Source organism: Peromyscus leucopus, chromosome 8b (genome assembly GCF_004664715.2).
Source record: "Peromyscus leucopus breed LL Stock chromosome 8b, UCI_PerLeu_2.1, whole genome shotgun sequence".
Lineage (NCBI taxonomy): Eukaryota > Metazoa > Chordata > Mammalia > Rodentia > Cricetidae > Peromyscus > Peromyscus leucopus.
This window is the reverse complement of record NC_051086.1, coordinates 71,316,137-71,338,094: the sequence shown is the minus strand read 5'-3', so window position 1 is coordinate 71,338,094 and position 21,958 is coordinate 71,316,137. Positions and strand designations below refer to the sequence as shown.

Here is a 21,958-nt window from a genome sequence, read left to right as displayed (position 1 = left end):
GCCAAAATATTTGCTTTATGGTTTCTCCTGAATTTTTTGTTTTCTCTTCTATAGCTGTTCTATCATCCAGAGCAATATGGTTTCCTACAATAGACATTAGGTTCTTTAATTGCTCTGGGAAGAAGTTTCCTTCACAATGACAGGAAACAACTGAACTGAATTTGACATGGGAGCCTGCAAGAGGCCCTTCAAGGTGTTTCCCAATGGTAAAAGGTTACCTTGATTGTCTCTTGTTGATATACATTCATTAGTCCAGTGTTTGCCTTTGTCACACTTTCTGCATAATCCAGAAGGGAGGGACATTCTGTTGGGATTATTCTTAGAAAAATCATTGTTTCTAGGAACACCCTGTTTACAATCCCTTTTTAGGTGACCTTCTTTACCACAATTGAAACATTTGACATTTTGATTTTTCTTCAAACCTTTAGAAATCACCTCTCCTATCCAAGCATCATCATGGTTATGAGATTCAATATTGATTGTACCTCAGATCCATTCCTCAAAGGGTGCTGATCTTGCCTTTAATGGCCTAATTACGCTTTTGCATTGTGCATTGGTATTTTCAAAAGCCAGAGATTCAATTATTATTTATCTAGCTCCTGAATTTGGTATCATTCTCTTTACTGCTGAAGTCAATCTTTGTAAGAAATCAGTGAAAGTTTCTTTGGGACCCTGTATGACTTTAGTAAATGATTCAGTTTTCTTTCCTACTTCTTCAATTCTGTCCCAAGCACTCAAGACTGCCTCAGGGCATAAAGCCAGAGTGTGGTCATCATATAGAAATTGCCTTTCTGCATTAGCATAATCTCTTCTCCAAGAAGTTGGTTTTGGGAGATTTCCAGACCTCTAGCCCTTCTTCATTGTTCAATGGTCTTAGCCTCATCTTTCCACCAGGTCCTCCATTGTAATTGAGGACCAACCTCCAAAACTTCTGTAACCAGATCTCTCCAGTAGTGAGGGATAATTCTATTACAAGTTGACCACCAGTTTAGCATCTGCTTCACAAAAGGTGAACGCATGCTGTATGAGACTATCACTTCCTTGAATCTCCTCAAATCTAACATTTGCACAGGAGTTCATTCAGCTCTTACACAGTCTAGGGAATATGTATCATTTGGCAGTTCTTGTAAGGTTACTGAATAAATTAAGTTTGGCTGTTTGAAAAACCGTAGGCTGTTCCTCTGTAACCTTATAATGCAATGCTGAAATTGATTCTCCTTTAAATTCCTCTGTCTGGGTCTGAATAGCTCTATGATCTGTTTTAATAAGTTTTTCTTAAACTTTTATTTTGGGACTCATATTAGCTGACGTTTTTAATAATAAAAGTAAAAATGATCAAACTGATAATATTTATAACTGACATTACATAAATCCCATCTAAATTAATTATCCTCTCCTCTAATTATTCCATTTTCAAACTGTACATCATGTAATCATATAGAGACCTAACTATCTCCATTGTATTAGTGTTTCCCATTTTTTAATGTGGGAAAAAACTCTCTTTTAACTAATCCTTTCCTTTAAGAATTCCCAATTGTCTTACAAATCTGCTGCTGATGTCTATTCAGATATGAGACTGACTGCTTCTGAGTAGAACAGTAGAAGCCTGATCAGATTTCAAGGCAGTTACCTAATGTGGTAGCAGTGTGAGGAGGGGGCCCAGGGAGAGCCCACAACCCACCAGGAGAGAAGAAGTCAAAGAGCCAGCCCTGTGCATGGTGGGCACCAGATGTAGCACGAATCCCAATTGGTCTTAATAATAAAAACCCAATATTTATCCAGATATCAGGGTATATGCTGAGGGACCAGTAAGGTAAAGCAGCCAGCCTTACCTCTACCGAATCCTCAGACCATGAAAGGAGCTGAGCTCCTGTCTCCACCCCGTCTTATTACTTCCTCTCTATGGCCAGCCATACAATTCCAGTTTCCTCCTCCAAAGTGCTGGGATTAAAGGTGTGTGCCGCCACTGCCTAGCCTGAAGTGGCTAGCTCTTCACTCTGATCTTCACGCAAGATTTATTTTTTAAAGCACAAATAAAATATCACCTCAAATGGTGAGGTAAAGCTAGGCTCTCACCGTGGGGAGTGGAAGGTCACGGACTTCTCACCTTTACCTCACTGAGGAGGAGAGGGATGCTCACGGGGGGGGGGGGGCGCTCATCTAAGGCTGGTGGGTTGCAGAATGGGGCTATGATCAAGGACTGCCCAAGGAAATCTCCAATGATGGGAAATGAATCTCTGATTATTTGGTCTTTACCTGTAGGATACTTTCCCTCTGTGGTGCTGATATTGAACCAAGGGCCTTGTGTACGATAGGCAAACACAATATCACTGAGCTAAGTCTCCAGCCCTTTTTTTATTTTGAGACAAGGTCTTGCTGGGTTGTCCAAGCTGACCTTGAGCTTGCTCTGTAGCACTGGTCATCTTGAAAGTATGAAATCCTATACCATCAGGCCTATCAAAGGTAAATTGAATTAGTCAATTAACTAACCAATTAATCACTTCATTAACTAATTCATTTCTTTGGTGCTGGAGTTTTAGTTAGGTCACTGTACATTGGAGGGTCTTTCATTTTATTATTTATTTAATTATAGATTTTTGTTTATTACTTATATGGGTGTTTTGCCTGCACTACCCCTAGATGCCACATGCATGCAGTACTCACGGAGGCCAGAAGAGGGCAGAGGATACTCTGGGACTGGAGTTTCAGACAATTGAGAACAGCTTTGCTGGTGCTGTAAATTGAACCAGCGTCCTCTGGAAGAGCAGCCAGTGTTCTTAACCACTGAGCCGTCTCTCCAGCCCCTGGAGGGCTTTTATAACACACACACACACACACACACACACACACACACACACACACACACACACACACACGTCAACCAGGCAATGGTATACATTCCAGCACTAAGAAGACTGAAGTCATGTAAATTTAGGAGGATAGAGAATTTGGGGCTACTCTGGACTACATAGTCTGTTCAAGCCCACCTAAGATATAACATGAGACCCTGTGAAAAAAGTAAAGGCTGTATAAATACTCATTGGGCCACAGTCCAAGGAATGTTCTGCAGCCACCACTTTAGAAGCTATACAGCATCCAAGGACTACTGTCCAGGACAAATAGCGTGTTTCTTAGAGGACTGATGAGATCAGTTTTAGTTCCTGGAAATCCAGGCTTGGTTACCCGGGGTACCCCACAGCAGTGTCACCCCAAGATCACTCTCTCATTGCTCTGTGGTATTGGATTTTTTTTTTTTACCCAGAAGCCCCTTGCCTCCTCTCTGCTTTGAGAGCTCTTGCACCTCACTCAGTTACGATTCTCCCCATCAGACTGATTGATGCCCAGGACCTCTTAGCCGTAAGACACATCTGGACACTACGCATCCGGGTACTTATAGCCGTGGTTGCAAGACCTGTTCCTAGGAAGGGACAGTTGGAGATTTATTGAGCATTTTGTGTGGTGAACACCATGCTGAGTGCCACAAGCCATATCCAGAAGCAGATGGGGAGTCTGTGGCTCAGGATGCTTATAATCGAGTCTGGGAGGATAGGAGGAAACCTAAGGGTCAGAGGTCACAGTCTCAGTCAGTGCTCATTCAGGAAGAGGGCAGGTGACACCTGACAAGCTGGAGGGGCATCTTGTTAGAGGATGATTTCCACAGGCAGAGAGGGTGGCATGGAGGTGGTGGGACCCAAGCAGAAGAGACAGAAAGGCTGAGGCCACCTTTGACCACCATCTGGAGGATGCAAGAAATGAAGATGTGGGACTTGGGTGTCCAACTTGAAAGGACCAGGTGATTGAACGTGCTTGAAATGACATCTTGGACCATGGGCATGCACAGTGCAGGGAGCCATGGGCAGGAGGTTTCTACTTCTTCACTGAGGCCCAGGGGGAGAGGTCGAGCTTATCAACAGAAGAGCAGTCCACAAAGCCATGGGGGTAGCTGTTGGCCTGGAATGGGTTCAGCGGGACCTTGTTGATGGCAGTGTTGTCACAGACGAGTCTGGAGAAGGACACCTTCTGTAGAGAATCCCGTTGCTTCTCTGTGAAGACCCCAGGGTTCTCCCACCAGAACCTACAAGGACAGAGCGGGGTCATGTCGCACAGTCCAGTGGCTAGCTGCTCCATACACTGCCAAAGGATGTCCTTGGGAACATGGAAAACTCCTCCTATGATGACCTATGGAGTCAGACCTCATGAAGAACATTGGGGACCCCTGCCCAAGGGAAGGGCTCCTTCTGCCCCAGTCAGTGGTTTTACTTGCCTGTCTCCATCTCAGATCCGCTGAAACTGCTGTCCCAGGAGGCAGGTCAGGAGAGGCCCTACTCGACCCCTGTGGACCAGCGGTTCAGCAATGGCCCCTAACCAGATATCGATGTTGTCGGGGGTTCCATAGAGATCCAGCAGCCTCTTGGCCAGTACCTCATTTCTCAGGACAGCACTCAGCTCTTCTAGTGTCTTTGGCTGTGACAGGCCACAGAAAGCTCTCCAGGAGTTGTACCCTAGGGGAGGAAAGACAGGGCTGGCTCATCCAGGGACCGGTCACTCGAGTTTTCCCTTGGGGTGCCACCACTCTACCCCCAGAAGCCGGGAAAGGCTGGGATCAGAGCTTTCAGGACAAGGGAAATATGATGCATGGCTTTTCATCTACGGTACTTCAGTTTGGGGGGTGACAGCTTACCTGTGACTCTGGGTCTGGGCACTACACCAAGGGCCATGCAAACAAATGAGAACCAAGCTGTTGAAGCCTGCCTCGAGTCCTGGAACTAGTGTGACTGTTGATACCGATTGTCAGTGTGGCAAGATCTGGAATACTTTTGGAGACATCTCTGGGCATGCGCATGAGAGAGTGTCTAGAGAGGGTTAATTACGATGGGAAGACCCTGAACATGAGCAGCAGCAGCCTGTGGCCTGAACATAAAGGGGAAGGATACTGCACCAGCATCCATCACTCGCTGTTTCCCCACCACGGCTACACTGTGACCAGCTGGGTCGTGGTCCGGGTACCGTGCCTACCCTGCACGATGGACTGACAGCACCTTCACACTGTGATCCACATTAAACCCGTCCTTCCATTGTGTTTCTCGGGTGTTTTACCACAGTGAATGAGACCAGCAACTAAGAGGGCTGGTACATGGCCTGCTGAGATCTGATCTCAAGCAACCTGGCTCTTAGGACAACAAAACTGCTTTTCATGTGTACAAAGAAAAACTCCACCAGATCTCCATCCTTCCCTCCCTTCCTCCTCTCTTCCTCCTCTTCCAGTTAAGGTTTCTCTGCGGAGCTCATGCTAGGTTTGAAAGAACAATCTTCCTGCCATGGCCTCTGGAGAACTGGGCTTTCCTGTTGATGGCACCACATCTGGCGCTTCTGCTCTGGGCTTTTAAACTGGTTCAATAAGGTCGTTGTTGCTCTCATTTTCTTCTGGGGCACTAAGATAACAGCAGGTGTGTAGTCACATCTCTGCATTAGGAAAACAGAAGACTCCATTTCCTGCATGTCTTATGTGGGTTTGTGAAATGGGCGTGCCTCTGGCTTCAGCAATGATTGGCTCCTTGGAGTTCCAGTGGACAGTGTCCAGGAGCCCCAGAAGGTAGCCAAAAAGTTCTCCAGACCAGGTGAGAGTCCAGACCCACTCACCAGGCTGTCCGTGGTCTCGGCTGCGCTGTATGTTGATGGCAGCCAGGTCGAAGCTGTAGCTAGAGTTTTCCTGCCTTGCCCACAGTCAGGACAAATCTTTGTCACCCGCCAGTCCCACAGCCGCTCAGACCCAACCAAGTAAACACAGACACTTATATTGCTTACAAACTGTATGGCCGTGGCAGGCTTCTTACTAACTGTTCTTATGGCTTAAATTAATCATTTTCATAAATCTATGCCTTGCCACGTGGCTGGTGGCTTACCGGCGTCTTCACATGCTGCTGGTCATGGCGGCGGCTTGCAGCGTCTCTCCGCCTCAGCCTTCTGCTTCCCACAGTTCTCCTCTCTCCTTGTCCCACCTACTTCCTGCCTGGCCACTGGCCAATCAGTGTTTTATTTATTGACCAATCAGAGCAATTTGACATACAGACCGTCCCACAGCACTGCCATGGATGGTGTGATTCGGCTGGAACAGCATGTTGCGGAGTTCCCCAGTCATCATTTTATCCTGACGCACCAACTTGGCCTTCTTGGCCAGCAGGCCTCGAACCAGAGGGTCAATTCCACCTGCAGAGGGACACCAAGATCCATCCTTCAGACTGGAGTAGGGTGAGGGCATCCTCCATGCTGGGCCCTCTCTGCCCCAGAGAGCTTCTCTCAATAGGAAATGGAAACGGCTGGGGTATCTCTGGCTGGAGGCAGAGAGAGAAGAGCACAATGCAGCCTTCCTTTTGTGCCAGGTAAGAGGAGTCCAGGCTATGCTTTCTGAGGTGACAGAAAAGGGCACTCATGGGCTGATCGGTGAATGACTAACAAGAGGTTTTTTTTTTCATGTCTTAGCTCATGGCGTCAGCTCCTTCATTTTCCACACATTCTCCCCGAGGAAAATGGACCACATGTCTTCAGGAAACAGCCCTGCCTGGTTAAACTTGAAGGAAAGTCAGTCTCAAATGAGGAATAAGAAAGTTGCACCCAACCTATGACACCTCATGGAGAAAGAAGGTTCTAGAACAGCACAATTTACCAAGCTCACAAATTCTGTTTTCAGAGTCCAGAGATGCCTAGGGCAGGAAAAGGCAGAAGAATCTTAGACAGTGGGAAGCCAGAGGGAGGAAACAGCTATTGTTTCCTGATCACTCTTTGTGTCTTAGGATCACAACAGAGTGTTCTACACATCTGCCTCATTTCATTCGCTATCCTATGAGATGGTACTACTGTTGCCCTTATTTTACAGACAAGGAAATCAAGACTCAGTGAGATGAATTCTCTTGTCCACCTCACACAGGAAGTGTCTGGAAGGTGATCCTCACACCAGGAGTCCCTACAAGTTGGAGAATGAGAGGGCTCAGGCCAGAGCACTCCCTGAAGAGACTCACCGTCTTTGACCAGCCTCCAGGTGTTGAAGAAGAGCGTGTGCAGAGGGAGCTCAGGTTCTGAACCCCAGGGCTGATAATTCTCATCCAGGCAAGAGACAGTGGAGGGGACCTCCAAGTGGCCAAAGCGGAGAGCAAAGGTGAAGACATTGGAAATTCGGGGGTCTACAGTTTCACTGTAGCCTTGGTATGGGGGTATCCACTTCTGCATCTCATCCCCCAGTAGGATGGGTAGATAGTCCCTAAAGGTGACAATCTGAAGGGAGAGAGGAGTCGTGAGGAAAGGACATGAGAAGGGAGAAACTCCTCTGCAATGGGAGGCTGGAGAGGAACTGCTGCCAAGAGGATGGCAATGGATAGCATTCGTACCCAGTTTCCATTCCTATGACTGTGGCAGACATCGCTAATCAATCACGACATCCTTTCAGCTATTTCTCATGATATCTTCACATAGGTTATACTAATTGGTCATTTCAATTTGATACTCTCTGCTTTAGCAGCAAGACTTCTGGCTCTAGTAGTTTATATAGAAATAGGTCATCTTAATAATTAAAAATGTCCTCTAGTTTTAGAATAAGGTGGTATAGCCTTACTTCCTTTCTCCTCTCTATTTACTGTAACTAACACCCTGTAAATTATTCCACAGGAAATAATAAAAGGACTCTGAGCTGGGGTGGTGATACATGTCTGTAATCCTAACATTTCAGTGGCTGAGGCAGGAGATTTGAGGCCAACCTGGGCTACACAGTGAGACTGCTATTTCCAACTCAGACGAATGGCCCCAGAATGACAACAATAATGACACATGGCTGTGGTGATCCACACCTCTAATCCCAGTACTGGTGGTGTGAAGGCATGGGGATGTGGAGTTTGAGGTCAGCTTTGTCTACACAGTGAGTGTGAGGCCAGCTTGAGCAGCATGAGACCTAGTGAGACTGTAGAGATGGCTGTGTGGTTGAGAGCACTTGCTGCTCTCCTAGAGGACCTGAGTTCAGTTCCCAACACCATGTCAGAAAGTTCTTAGCTATCTGTAACTCCAGCTCCAGGGGACTTTATACCCTTTTTGGACTACACACAGAGACACATAAATCAAAATGACAAGAAAATACTCTGAAAGCTAGAAAAGGAATATGAACTTTCTGGGGACCCCAGAATTTGAGGAATGACCATGTAGTGAGTTCTTCACAATCCCAGATTGAACTGGGTGCAGAGGAGGCTGGCAGCCTGAAACCTCCAACAGAAATATGCAAAAAGAAGCCAAGAAATGCCTGCTTTCTCTTTCAGAGACCAAGGGCCAGGGAAATCCAATGCAGACTGGCAGAGAGCCCCAATCCCTGCCTCACACATCACGCCCTCGAGAGCCCTAGCCAAGCCCATCCTGCTCCTCAGTCCAGGCTGTGGACGGTCTCAACCTTCTTGGGGGCAGTGGAGCACTGTGCCTGTGTCCTCTCACCCTTGGCTCTTCACCAAGGAGATCCAGGCATGGTGGCTTCTGCTTCTCTAGGAGGTTGCTTAGCAACAACAGGCAGCCAGAAAAAACTTTGGTGCCCTGAAGACAGCACCAGCAGGAAGGGAGTGGGAAGTTCACATGCACTGGATGAATGAAGTGGACCAGAGGAGCATGGGAAGGACTCAGGACCAAGTTGTCACTGGAAAGGAAACCTGAGCAGACCAGAATGTATGTGCTAAGCCTAAGCAGGATAAGTACCAGCTAGAGTAAAGATTCGGACAGTATCAAAGTCACTAGAATGTTCAGTAACTCCAAGAGCCAGGAAAGCCACCCTTGGAGTGAGAAAAGGCAGTCAACTGATGCCAGTACCCACAGGAATCAGGCGGAACTAGCCTGTAAGGCTTTTATGCAGTCTGGGGAGATAGCTCAGTCAGTAGAGAGCTTGCCCTGCAATCACAAAGACCTGGCTTCGATCCCCAGAACACATTAAAAAAAACAACAAGCTGAGTGCCAGATGTGGTGGTTCACTCCTTTAATCCCAGCACCGGGGCAGCAAGACAAGTGGATCTCTGTGAGTTCAAGTCCAAGCTGGTGTACAAAGCAAGTTCCAGGACAGCCAGAGCTGTTACACAGAGAAATCTTGTCCTGAAAAACAAAACAAACAAAAAACTGTCTCGGTGGCATGGACTTGTAATCTCAGAGCTTGGGAGGCAGAAGCAGGTAGATGCCTGGAGCTTATGGCCAGTCAGCCTGCCCTACTTTGTACGTCCAAAGCTAAAGCATATGTTTGGCTTTCTGGAGGAATGACACACGAGAGAGGCTGTCCTCTGTCCTCTACATACATCATTCCCATATGCCACCCTGGTACCACTCCATTTCAGGAATGTGGCACGGGAGCTGAAATACCCTGTCTCTTGGTCCAGCATCTCCAAGTCAGCCAGCAAAGATCGATCTGTCTCCCCAGACACCAGGAACCTGCAAGTCCTGAGTCATCATTTGCCCCAAGCCCCACCCCCATCCCTACCCTGGTTCCAGCCCTTCTGTGGAGTTCGCTAGTGTTTGCTATTGATGGTTGATTAGTTTTTATCTGCTTATTTAAATGTGAACCACAGCATAGGGAGCACAGGACTCTCCCAGGGCAAATCCAGTTGTGTAGACACAAAGCTTCTATTGTTCTCTCAAGGAAGAGTAGAGGAGAAAGTAGTTCTGGGTTGTTGTTTTTAAAAACAGGAAAAAAATAGTATTATTATCTCCATCGTGGGAACGTCTCCAGAGTTCTTCATAGCTCCTCCTCTCCAGAACTACCTGATTTCTCCAGACTGCCATTAGTTCTTGCCTAGATGACAAATGCCCACCTGTCCTTCTGACTCCAGTATTGTCCCTCTCTAACCCTTACCTGCATTGAAGCCAAAATGATCTTCCAAAAGTTGTGATATGAGGATCCTTAAAATCTCTTTGTCAAGTAAAGAAGGGGTACATGATCCAGTTCAGGCTAGTGAGGTGTGAGAAAAGGCTTGCCAGAACTTTAGAGAAAGTTATTGTTTCCTTTGAGAGATTCTTGTCTTTTCCTGAACTCCATAGTCTACCTTCTTGCTCCCAAAGGAAGTGTGGGTTCGAAGCTTGAGGCTTGGAGAAGGCAAAGCCAAAAGAACTGCAAGGTCCAGGAGCCCAGAATTACTGAATGAAGTCAACTCTCAGACCTGATCTATGAACCTCCTGATCTATGAACTCCTGATCTGTCTATGAACCTCCGGATCTGTCTATGAACTTCCCGATCTGTCTATGAACTTCCCAATCTATCTATGCACCTCCTGATCTGTCTGTGAACCTCCATGAGTTTTGGTGGTTTTAAATTTCAGATGTTCATATCTGTGGGACAAATGTGGATTGTACGGTAATCTGAACAGACTGTACAATATGGAACTGCATACTTAAAACAGTTAAGATAATATTTTTATTGTGTATATTTTATTACAGCTAGGAAACTTTTATAACAATACCAATAAAACTCAGGCAGGAACCACTAACGGCCATCACTAAGACTCTTCCAGAAAGAGGCATACATAGCTTCGCACTGGCCTGTGCCTTTGCAAAAATAAAGACTAAACTGTATCTTGGTAAAGAGAGGTTCTATGTGCAATTTTAAAAAAATGGATGAAGTGGAGTAATAGGACTCTGCCTATCTTACCCAACTTTAAAGAGTTCTCATTTTTGTCTACGAGTCAAGTTCATGAGTGAATTCACTGTAAGAAAAAAGCTCAGGCTGGACATGATGCTACACTCCTGTAATCCTAACACTCAAGAGATGGAGGTGTGAAGACTACAAGTTCCGGGCCAGCCTGGGCTACTAGTAGGGCCCTGTCTGTAAAAAAAAAAAAAAAAAAAAAAAAAAAAAAAAAAAAAAAAAAAAAAAAAGGAAGGGAGAGGAAGGGGTGAGGGGCAGAAGAAAGAGGAAGGGAAGAAGGAAGGAGGGAATCTGGGCAAGCTTAATTCTTGCTTAGATGACAGCATGTTCCTGCCTGACCTTTCTGACTCCGGTACTGTCCCCTCAACTCTTACCAGGAAGGGTGGATCTGATAATTAAACGCGGCTTTTCAGTGATGAAGTAAGTTGCCAGTAAAGTGCTGAGTTCTTCACCTCAGGAAGAGTTCAGGCAGTGTCTTGGTGACTGATCATAGATCACATTTAGCGTGATCAGATCCTGTCTAAGAATCTTGTTAAGATGCAGCTTTTGGTTCAGTAGGTCTCAGATTCTGATCTCTAAGTACCTCCCAGAAGAGTCCATTGCTGCAGGCCCTGGGGAACATGGACATGGTAGGGAATTCCACAATGGCAGAAAGCTCAGCCAGGTTGGGAGTTTCCAAACGTGCCTGTCTGTTAGAATCCCTCGGATGATTATGAGAAATCAAAGTTCTCAGCTCCAAGGCCAGAGATTTGAATTCTATGGATTAGAAGCAGGTCCTGGGCACCTGTGTTTTGAACAAACCTGCTACTGGCCCAGACCCAGCCTTTGAAAGCCACTGAACCACAGGCTTCCTAAATGTTTCTCAAGCTCCAAGTTTAATTTCTGAAGAATCTGACACACATCCCATGGGACAAAACGTGGGCTACTGATCTATGCTCCAAGAGACAGCCCCAGGGTCAAAACGTTTCGTTGTTGTGTGGCTCTGAGCTCATTCTTTTCAAATACTTGAGCCTTTTCTAGATAGGATTTATACTGTACTCTCAAAATAGCTTTATTAATGATGTTAAGATCCATCAGCCCGATGGTTCAATGTAATTTTGTTAAAAAGGACTTCTGGGGTATGAGGAGATGGTTCAGTAGATAAAAATGCTTGATATTTAATCATAAAGACCTGAATATGGATCCGCAGCACCCACAAAGAAAAAAAAAAGCAGGCGTTGGCAGCACACACCTGCACACCTGTAACCCTAGCACTGGGTAGGGGCCAGGACAAGGCAAACCTCTGGGGCTGGCTGTTCATCAATGAGTAAGAAACCCTGTCAAAAAAACAAGGTGGAGAATTATAGAGGAAGACAGTTTTGATGCACATGGCTTCTACATGCATATGCACATACATGTGCATGCATACACTCATATGTGCACGCATACATGAAATAAAATAAACAGGTGACATTAAAAGAAGACTTGGGAGATGGCTCCACAGGTACAAACAGTAAGTTCAAATCCCCAGAACCCATGTAAAAGCTGAGCACAGCACAATCATGTGTGTCTACAACTGAAGCCCTGGGGCATGGGGGAAATAGGCAGAGACAAGAGGATCGCAGGCCTAGCTAGCCACCAGCCTAACTCAAGAGTTTGGTGAGGTACCCTGTCCCAAGGTGACATGGCTCACAGTACTAGGGCAGGACACCTGATGTCCTCTGGCCTCTAGGCACACGTAGGCATGAGCGAGCACATGAAGGACTTCCACAATGGACTTCTTGGAGAGTTTTACACACACACACACACACACACACAACACAACACATGAACACACACACACACACAACACAACACATGAACACACACAATTCAAGTAAATCTGGGCTGGTATAACGCACTGAAAACAGCTCCCAAGCAGGAATTATTTAAAGTGACCTTGAAAGAGCCCTAGTCTCTTACTCATGGAGCAGCTATGAAAAGAAAATTCCAGATGCCTTTATATGAGGGTTTCAAGAAGTGGTTCTCAACCTTCCTAATGCTGTGGCCCTTTAATACAGTTCCTCATGTTGGGGTGGCTTCCAGCCATGAAATTATTTTCATTGCTACTTCATAACTGTAATTTAGCTACTATTATGAATCATAGTGTAAATATCTGATATGCGGGATATCTGATATGTGGACTCTGTGAATGTGGCCTCTGTGAAAGTGTTATTCAACACCTCCTCCCACAGGTCAGGACTCACAGGTTGAGAACTGCTGTGTTAGAGGGTATGTGTCTATGTGCATAGGTTGAGAACTGCTGTGTTAGAGGGTATGTGTCTATGTGCATGTATAGGTCCCAAGTTTGGAGATCTATGGTGGGTGTCTTCCTTAATCACATTCTACTTGATGTTTTGAGGCAGGGTCTCTCACTGAACTTGAAGCCCACCAATTCACCTAGACTGGCTGGCCTTCGAGCCCCAGGGAATCTCCTGCTTCTGCCTCCCTAGATCACAGGCAACAGACACGGGCTGTTGCACCTAGCTTTTAGATGGATGGTGAGGACTGAACTCAAGACTCAGGCTGTGTGCCAAGCATTTTATCAACTAAGCCGTCTCCTCAGTCCTGTAGACTTTTAATACTTCAGAGTCACAGGCGATTCTTGTTTTTCATACCCACTCATCACCATTAAATCTACGATGGTTAATCGTTACCATCAATCAAATTTAGAATCACCTAGGAGACACACTTTTGGGAGTCTCTATGAGGGTGTCCTGGGAGGTTTAGGTGAGGAGAGAAGATCCACTCTGGATATGGGTGGTATCAATCCAGGGACAGGGGGCCTGGACCGAACAAAAAAGCCAAAAAAGAGAAAGAGCTCCCATCTCTCTGCCTCCTTGACTCGTATCTGTGCACGCGTACATGAAATAAAATAAACAGTGCAATGTGATCTCCTGTTCCTGCTGCCCCAGCTGGAGTGGTTGTCCTCACCAGTCCTTTGCCACCTTGATGAATTATACCTTCAGGCCCAGAGCCAAAAGGAACTTCCTTGAGCTTTGGTCAGAACATTCAGAAATGTAACTAATACAGAAGGGCTTGTGGAGGCCAACGGGGGCCACATTCTAGATCTTGGGGCTAGAAGTGGGACTTGGAGTGTACATCACAGCAGGAGTCAGGAGAAGAGTCACTGGGATTAGTAAAATGTGGAGTCTATTGATGGCTACAGTAGCCTGGGGTAGAAGCAAACATGTGGAGAGGCCTGTATGATGTAGCCCAGCTGGTGAGCAGTGGCCAAAGAGAAGAAAACAGGTGCATTCAAGCAGGCCGCATCTGTTCATCTGGCTGTATCCCATCAAGCCTGGGTGAGGTGCACCTCCTCCCAGCACACAGGGTGTCCCTCCTACCTCATACGCTTCCTTTCCTACCAACCTGCTGGAACCCACCTTCCATCCTTACCTCAAATACCCTTGATCAGAGCAGTCTCCCCATCCTGACTTATTGGATCGCTCATTATCTGTCCTCAGATTTTGTGTACCCCCCCCAACACTCCTTACTATCATTATTTATACATCTGATGTTTAAAAAGTTATCAACTTTAAGCTCCATGTAGGCAGAAACCCTGTCCATTCTGAGATAGCTCAGAACTTAAGTACACGGTACCTGGTAGTTTCTCGTTCAACCAATGACCTTCCTAAGAGGAGAGTTTGAACTCAATTTACCCCCGTCCCTCGGTCATCCAAACGATCTTTCAACGTATAATTGTTAGAGCTGTGTGAAGCTGAATGAAGTTATCTGGAGTGACAGTGACTAGAAGGTGGGCTGAGATTCAGGAGAAAGGTCCCAGGGTTTGGACAGGGGAAGGAAGCGGCGGGGCATCAACTCCTGGACCTCATGCGTAGCTCAGGGTGGACCTTCCCAAGTGTTCGGCAAGAAGGCAAAGGAAAAGACCAGCGTGGGAGGAAAGATGGTTTCATAGGCGAGGCCAGGGCTGAGGAACGGGCTGCGCTTCACTCTGAAGACCTCACCAACGCTGCTGCAGCCAGGTCCACAGGGACCAGGGACGCTGAGAGAAACCCAGTCTCCTGTCTGGGCCACCTGCCGCTCTGGGTTTCCTATCCACAGACTGAGAAAACCAAATCAAACCAAAAAACCCGGAAGTGTCTTCTGGGGGAGATAGGAAGGTCTGATTTTCTTCTCCATCAGGCAATGGGCTGCCCTCACTATTCACCAGGACGGAAAGGACACAGCAGCAGAAGCAGAGTAGGGGAGGGGGGAAGGGAGAGGGAGGGAGGGAGAAGGGGAGGGAGAGGGAGGGAGAGGGGGAGAAGGAGGGGGAGAGAGACACAAAAACAGGAGGGAGGAAGAGGGAGGGAAGAGGAAAAAGGAAGAAGGAGAGAGAGAGAGAGAGAGAGAGAGAGAGAGAGAGAGAGAGAGAGAGAGAGAGAGAGAGAGAATTTAATTTCTACCTCCCCTGTCCGTGGCATGCAACCCAGCTATGAGGACGGGGGTTGAAGTCACTTCTTCTAGTTTCTAGTTTCAGCTGGTTCAGGCCTTCGTCAAGATGGTAGATGGAAATCCAAATGTAGTATCTCAAGGACCAGCTCACCCTGAAGTATCTGCTCAACTCCCATGACCCAGAAACCGCCTTGATAAAAATCTCTTACATGTCATCACGCTGCACGGGTCTGCGGGAGTGTGCCAGCTGATCGTCACAGCCCTGTGGGAGGCAGGCCCCGGTTATTATTATCCCTCACCAGAGGAGGAAGCCAAGGGCCAGAGATGAAGAGAGTCCCAGGGCTTCCACCGCAGGGGAGCACTGTCCTGTGAGACCTCTTTCTGGTCCCATTCTGAGCTTACCCTCAGTGACCCAAGCTGCCCAAGGTGGCTGTTTGTCCTCCCCAGGAGAACACGAAGCCTGGGCTAACGGTGGCTTGCGGTCCTCAAACACTGGAGGTCCCTAAACATCAGCTTTAACTTGATAAGAAGAAAAGTGTTAATGTCCATGTCAAAACAGATACGCTCTCAAAAAGGTCAACAAGTATAAAAACTTGAAGTTAAATTTTAGTCACTAATACCGAAACAATATTGGTTTATGAACTGTGAGAAACATACCACATTAATGGAAGATGTTGATGATAGTGGAAACCAGCTGTGAGGGTGAAGGTGCTGTTTTTGAAAAGAACACAGTGGGTCTGTAACAAGGTGAGAGCATTTTGTTTTTCTTCTTAAAACTGTGAGCTACTGGGCCAGGTATGAACACAGGCCTGCCATCGCAGCTCTGCAGAGGTTGAGGCAGGAGGATCTCGGGTTTGGAGGCAGTCTAAGCTACCTAATGAAACCCTGTTTCATAAAAAGTAAGGGTTTCTTCGAAGCTGTGCACCCTACTGCTTGTTCCTCCCCACAGATACGAATCTTTATCCTGCGGCGAACTGTGTGTGGGAGACGAGGAGAGTCTGAGGAAGTCCGGGATCTCAGCCTTCTGCGATGGAACCTGGCCATTGCCCCATTTTGTTTGAGTTATATGGAAGAGGAGGACTAGACGGGGTTAAACTCAAAAACAGCATATGCCCTTGTCCTTCTCGCTAAAACCCTCTTCCTTTGTTGTAAGAAAACAGACACCAGGCTGGGGAGCTGGGTCAGCGGCTAAAGCCCTTGCTGTCCATCCAGGGGATCTGGGTTCCATTTCCAGCACTGACATCCCTCAGGTGGCTCACAACTGTCTATAGCTCCAGCTCTAGGGGATCCGACGGTTCTGTCCTCTGCAGGCACCTGCACCCACAAGCACATACCCCCCCCCATACAGACACACATGGATTAAATTAAATTCACCAGACACTTGTAAAAGAGCTGTTCTCACCATCTCAGTTCCACATCTGCAAAAACTGCTTCCTACAGGGGTTGGAGAGATGGCTCCGCAGTTAAGAGCACTGGTTGCTTTTGCGGAGGACCTGGGTCTGGTTCCCAGCACCTACATGATGGCTCACAATCATCCTTAACTCCAATTGAGGGGAGTTGATGCCCTCTTCTGGATCCCTTGGCCACTAGGCATGATAATGTGCACATACATACATGCAGGCAAAACACTCCTACGCATGAAGTAAAATAAATAAATGTAAATAAAATCCTTGTCCCAGGCATGTAGTCAGGGCAACTAAATCCCCCAGTGACAGAAGGACCCGACTACCACTATCATTCTATAGTCACTGTAAAAACTGTGGCTTGGACTGTCTATCTGAAGTGCTAGCTCAGTCTGGATCTACTGTCATATTAAACCTGAGTTTTCCAACTCTGAGTGGTCCTTGGTCTCTCGCTGATTTCCATAACAATGTGAGAGGTTTCCCTGAGACTGGAGTTACAGATGGCTGTGAGCTGTCATGTGGGGTGCTCGGAACCTGGGTCCTCTGGAAGAGCAGCTGGTGCTTTTAAGCACTGAGCCATCATTGCGGGGTGACGGGGGCGGGGCATTTTTGGAAAGCATTGCTCCTGCTGTATGGCTTGCAGAGTAGAAGGGCGTGCGTTGGTACATGCTTGCAGTGTTTGTTAAGAGAACGGAAGAGGAAACGGTAAAGATGCCCTGCCTCACGTCTGTCCTCTCAGCGCTGGGAAGAGGAAGAGGCAAATAGCCACTTAGCTCTCCATAGCTTCCTACCGGAACAGAAGGAATTCCAGTCCAAACCTCACCTCATTCCAGCTTCCACCACAATCTTCCAGGGCATCTATTATCCCGATGTGCTCCACAACATCTGGGTGGAGCTCCAGGAGGAAGAGCGAGAGAACTCGGCCGTTTGCAATAGGACCCAGTGAGCACACAGTGTGGAGCCCAGGGGATGTATGTCACCATCATGTTTTAGTCGTCACAGGAGGAGAAAGCCTTCTCAGGGGTGTCCATTCCAGGTCTCCAGCCTCCAACTGGGAGCTCACTACTTCAGCTGCTTCTGAAAGAGGAGGGGCTTTCGGGAACCAGGCACTGAATTGAGAGCAGGAACCGGTGTGGGGTAGATAAGCTTGCCGTGAGGCTCCCAGATCCCAAACTTTCTGACCCCATTCTGAGCTCACAAGTCAGGGATAATACTACTTATGACAGCCGGGCTTGCTCTGAATCTGTCTAGCTTGTAACAGGCTATGTGGATCCTGAGACAGGGAAAAAGGCAGATCAAAGGAAACCACAGTTATCATAGATGCTAGCTACACTCTAAATCACCACGCTCTTTCAATCGAGCTAGGAAATGGATCCCTGGGACAGTGTTAGAACTGACAGCCAAGACCGGAGTAAGTAGGCTAAGCCAGCAAGATGCTTTTTATATTAGTGTCATCCTGATCATCAAAGCAAATAGAACGGATTGCCCAACATAACTGAGAGCTTCTGCAGAGTTTCTGGTCTAGTTTGGGTGACAGGAAGGATGTATGAAGAAATAAGAGCACTAGTGATGGAGTTAGTTAGTTGGTACAGTGCTTGTCTATCAGCATGAAGACCTGGGGTCCATCCTCAGCACTGCCAGACATGGCGGTGCCTGCCTGCAGTTCCAGCACTGAATAAGCAGAAGCTGGGGGGGGGGGAGATCAAAAGTTCAAGGTCATCCCCTGGAACAAAGCAAGTTCAGGGCCAGTCTGGGGTGATGGGGATGAGGTCGTGAGCATAGGCATGGAGTGTGACCGAGGGAAAAGGCGTGGAAGCAGAAACCATGCTGTGGGTTCAGCTGGATCAGTTCAGCTGGAAGAGTCTGGGTGAAGGAATGCTAAATGGCAGGTTAGAGACGCAGAAGCCTAAGTGGTACAGGGACTTCCTAACTCTGGAGCTTTGTCATATGGAAGCAGTGGGCTGGTCAAAATGTCAGGGTGGAGGAAGGGGGGGTGGAGGGACGGCTGTGGCAGGGAGCTCAGTGAGGTGGGGGGGTGCCCTTGAAGATGATTCAGGGCAGCAGCAGAATGTGGGGAAAGTGAAGAGGAAGCACAGAAGCAAGAGATTCTGACAAACGGACAGCACTTAGTAACTAGCGAGGGGTGGGGAAGGTAGGCAGAGAAAAGGAGAAGGATGGAGAGCCCAGGTTCCAACGGGAGTATCTGCAAAACCCATGTTCCTTATAAATTTGCACTGTCAAATCAAAGAGATTTCTCCCTTTCTCCTGTTTCTGCTGTCCTCGGGACAAAGGAAAATGGCATTGAAGTTCAGAACCGTCTCCTACCATGTGTCCCAGCTGACCCAATACTGGTGACAAGAACCAGATGATATGTGACTGGGACAGCCTTGCTCAATGGAGCAGAGGCAAGCTGGAGCTGGAACCTCCTACAGTGGGTAGTTTGTGACAAAATTCTAGCCTTTGGTACCCAAGAAAACCACCACAATCATTTAGTGTGTCCACTCCCCCTTACAGATAAGGGAACCGAGGCGTCTCAGTAGAGTAATTTCTCCAAAGTCACATGGCCAGAGTAGCAAGCGAGGACTAGAAGTCGACTTGCTGTCTTAATAATCCAGTACTCCTTATTTTTCTACTGGTGACTTAGTGGTGGGTGGGATGTGCATGCACACATCTGCTTGAGACATGAGCCCACCACCCACCTCCCAGCCCTCTTTAGACAAGATCTCATTTAACCCAGGCTGACCCTATTTATCCTAGGCTGACCTCAAACTCCCAAGCTGAGAATGAACTTGAACTCCTGATCTTATTGCTAGAATCTCAGGTGTGCACCACCGTGCCTCATGTGTGGTGCTGGGGATCTAACCTAGGGAGGGCTTTGTGCATTCTAGGCAAGCGTCTTCCAACTGTGCCATCCTCATCCCAGAAATGAGGCGTTTCTTGAAACACCTGCTCTACGGAGTTACCATAAGATATATTTTAATGATTTCCCAGAGAACAGCTATAGCAATAATAAAATTGTGTGTGTGTGTGTGTGTGTGTGTGTGTGTTTGTCTGTTTGTTTAAGATCCTGTATTTATATATTACTTATGATGGTTGACTCATGGCTTCATTTCTACCTGGACCGTCTTAGAGTTTATTTGGGGTAAATTACCTTTGTCGTGTGCTGAGATTGGCCATTCCCCAGCCACTTCTCTGCGTTGCTCTGAGAAGACATGGAACAGATCTGACACCTTTTTCATTTGAAGTAAACTTATTAAAATTTATAATTTGTAAGCTGGCTGGGGTGAGGGAGAACAGAAGAAAGAGAAAACAGGAAGCACATCATATTTAGAGCTTGGTAAATATTTAAGCAGAAGTGAGAGGCAGAGCATGGATAAGAAAGAGAAGACTGGCCTTGACTGGAAGGGGCAGGTGTTTCACGAATACAGAACAGGAAGAAACCGAATTCTGCTCACTACCAGGGTAGTTCTCAGGAATTCCCCTTGCCCTGCTCAATGGGCTGGTCCCAGGAAGGCCTTGAACGACATTGATTCTTCAGTCTCAACAGGCTGTAACTGGAAAAACTCATTGGTACTGGGCTTTCTGATCAAAACCCTTGTGCTGTGTTTATGCCAGTCTCAGAGGCCATTATACAGCTCGTCAATGTCCATTGCACAGCTTAAAATAACCACACGTCAAAAAGCACCGAGAAGACAATAGTCTCTTCTTGTCTCCAGGGAAACACCCAATCCATTTCGGACATTGCTTTTCCTTGCTCACAAATTCCTCCTCTGAAGGGAGCCATCTGGCAATGTTTCTAGTTGTCCCCAGGGTCTACACTGCTGAGAGACACCATTCAGAGTTTCGTTATATACACACTGCTGCAGAGGCCAGGGCATGGCATAAGCCAGAGTGACTAAGAGCCTTCACTCGCTGAGGTAAGACAAGCGAATGGATCCCAAAGAGGAGATGTTGGCATATGGAGTCCTCCACAGGACAAGAGGCCTATTTGTTTGTTGTTCTAGGAAACCAACAAGAGGAAATATATTTTGGCATGAATAGAAAAAATAGCCTGCCTCAACATGAATGACTGCCGAGACGGTAAGAGAAGGCTGAAAAGACAGCGAGGGAAGAGGGGAGCTGGGTTACCCCAAAGATAGCAGGGATGGCTGGAAGGCCATGGGCCAACACAAGGGCTATGACCACCCCTAGAAAATTGTCACTCTGTCACTGATCAGAAGTGCCCTCCCCACCTGCCAAAGTTTGTGCATGCAACATGCGTTTTGGAAGGAAATGGAGGTAAGCGAAGTATGTCTGAGGCCATTGGATTCCTGGAGAGAGAGAGAGAGAGAGAGAGAGAGAGAGAGAGAGAGAGAGAGAGAGAGAGAGAGAGAGAGACTGTGTTTGTGTGTCTTTGTATCTGTCTCTCTGTGTCTGTTGGTCTCTGTGTGTCTGTCTGTTTCTGGTGTGTATGTCTGTGTGTCTGTCTATCTCTGTGTGTGTCTGTCTGTCTCTGGTGTGTGTGTCTCTGTGTGTGTCTCTCTCTGTGTGTGTAGTATATGTGGCCATGTGCAGTTGATACAGGGATCTACTGTCTGTACCTTGACTTCACAGGCATGCTCTGTTTCTGCTGTTGCTGTTGTGATTGCTAAAATATCCTGAAATCTCTATGCTGACTTATGAGAAATTTCTGGTAATTTTTAGCTTCTGAACTTCCAGTCTCTTAACCTCCATCTCCCAGACCAATTTGCCAGTTCTTTACTGTGGAGACAGCTACTTATGCTAAGAAGATTCAGACAAAATGAGGAACCATGTAAGCAAGCTATCAGTGTAATGTCTACAAAGGTATAAAAATACAGTCAGCTACAGGGCAATGGCCCGTCCACAGGTATGCTTCATGCCTAGTGATACTCCATACCAACATCAAGGGACTGGTGCTGATGCGGCTCCATCCCTGACCAAACCCAGGACATAGTGCCTCAGATGCACAGATGTCGGACCTGCATTTTGCTGGTACTGTGACTGCAGTAGTTCACCATATATTATTCAGAGGACACAATGTTATCCCACAGAAGATTCTAGAAGGAAGTTCCATCTTGACAAGGCTTGGTGGTAGAGCACTTGCCTAGCACTGTCCTGGCCTAAGATTGATTCCAAGTACAACCACCCTCAAATAAAGTCCATCTATGGACAGAGCTTCCTGAACCTCTAAGTGCAAAACCAGAAACAGGCTCCAACATTCAGGGGACAGAGGCAAAGAAACAATGCTTGGCTGGGGAGCTGAAGTGTCTCTCAGAGAAAACAAGAGGAGCCTGATGTCTGTGCCCTTTCCTGGGCAGCAGCCTTCTTCTGGCATGTCCAGCTCGTTTGCCTGCATTCTTTGGAGGAGAAATGGTCTCAGAGCAGGAGGTCATACCTGTGATCCCAGCACTGTGGAAGCTGAGGTAGGAAGATTGTGTGACGCTGAGGCCAACCTGGGCTACATAACGAGGTCTGAGACAGCTGAGACTAC

General features: G+C 47.1%; 1 protein-coding gene across 1 annotated transcript; it reads right to left on the bottom strand.

Annotated features, from left to right (window-relative positions):
* Positions 1-4,269: 4,269 nt before the first annotated feature.
* LOC119086983 (lactoperoxidase-like) lies at positions 4,270-16,108 on the bottom strand. Its single transcript, XM_037201182.1, has 6 exons — positions 15,995-16,108; positions 15,274-15,326; positions 7,017-7,348; positions 6,072-6,207; positions 5,641-5,693; positions 4,270-4,502 (listed from the first exon to the last, which is right to left on the bottom strand). Exons 1-6 carry the CDS (start codon positions 16,106-16,108, stop codon positions 4,276-4,278), a joined length of 915 nt encoding a protein of 304 aa, XP_037057077.1. The 3' UTR covers positions 4,270-4,275.
* Between the last annotated feature and the right edge of the window lie 5,850 nt (positions 16,109-21,958).

Coding starts and splice junctions, on each gene's coding strand:
- LOC119086983 (XM_037201182.1), bottom strand. CDS start 16,108: ATGGCCAGGTTCCATCGCAGAAGGCTGAGATCCCGGACTTCCTCAGAC. Junction 7,349..15,273: donor CCCGTGCAGCGTGATGACAT/GTAAGAGATTTT, acceptor TCCTCTTGGCAG/CAGTTCCTCTCCAGCCTCCC. Junction 6,208..7,016: donor CTGGAGGCTGGTCAAAGACG/GTGAGTCTCTTC, acceptor GTCCCTCTGCAG/GTGGAATTGACCCTCTGGTT.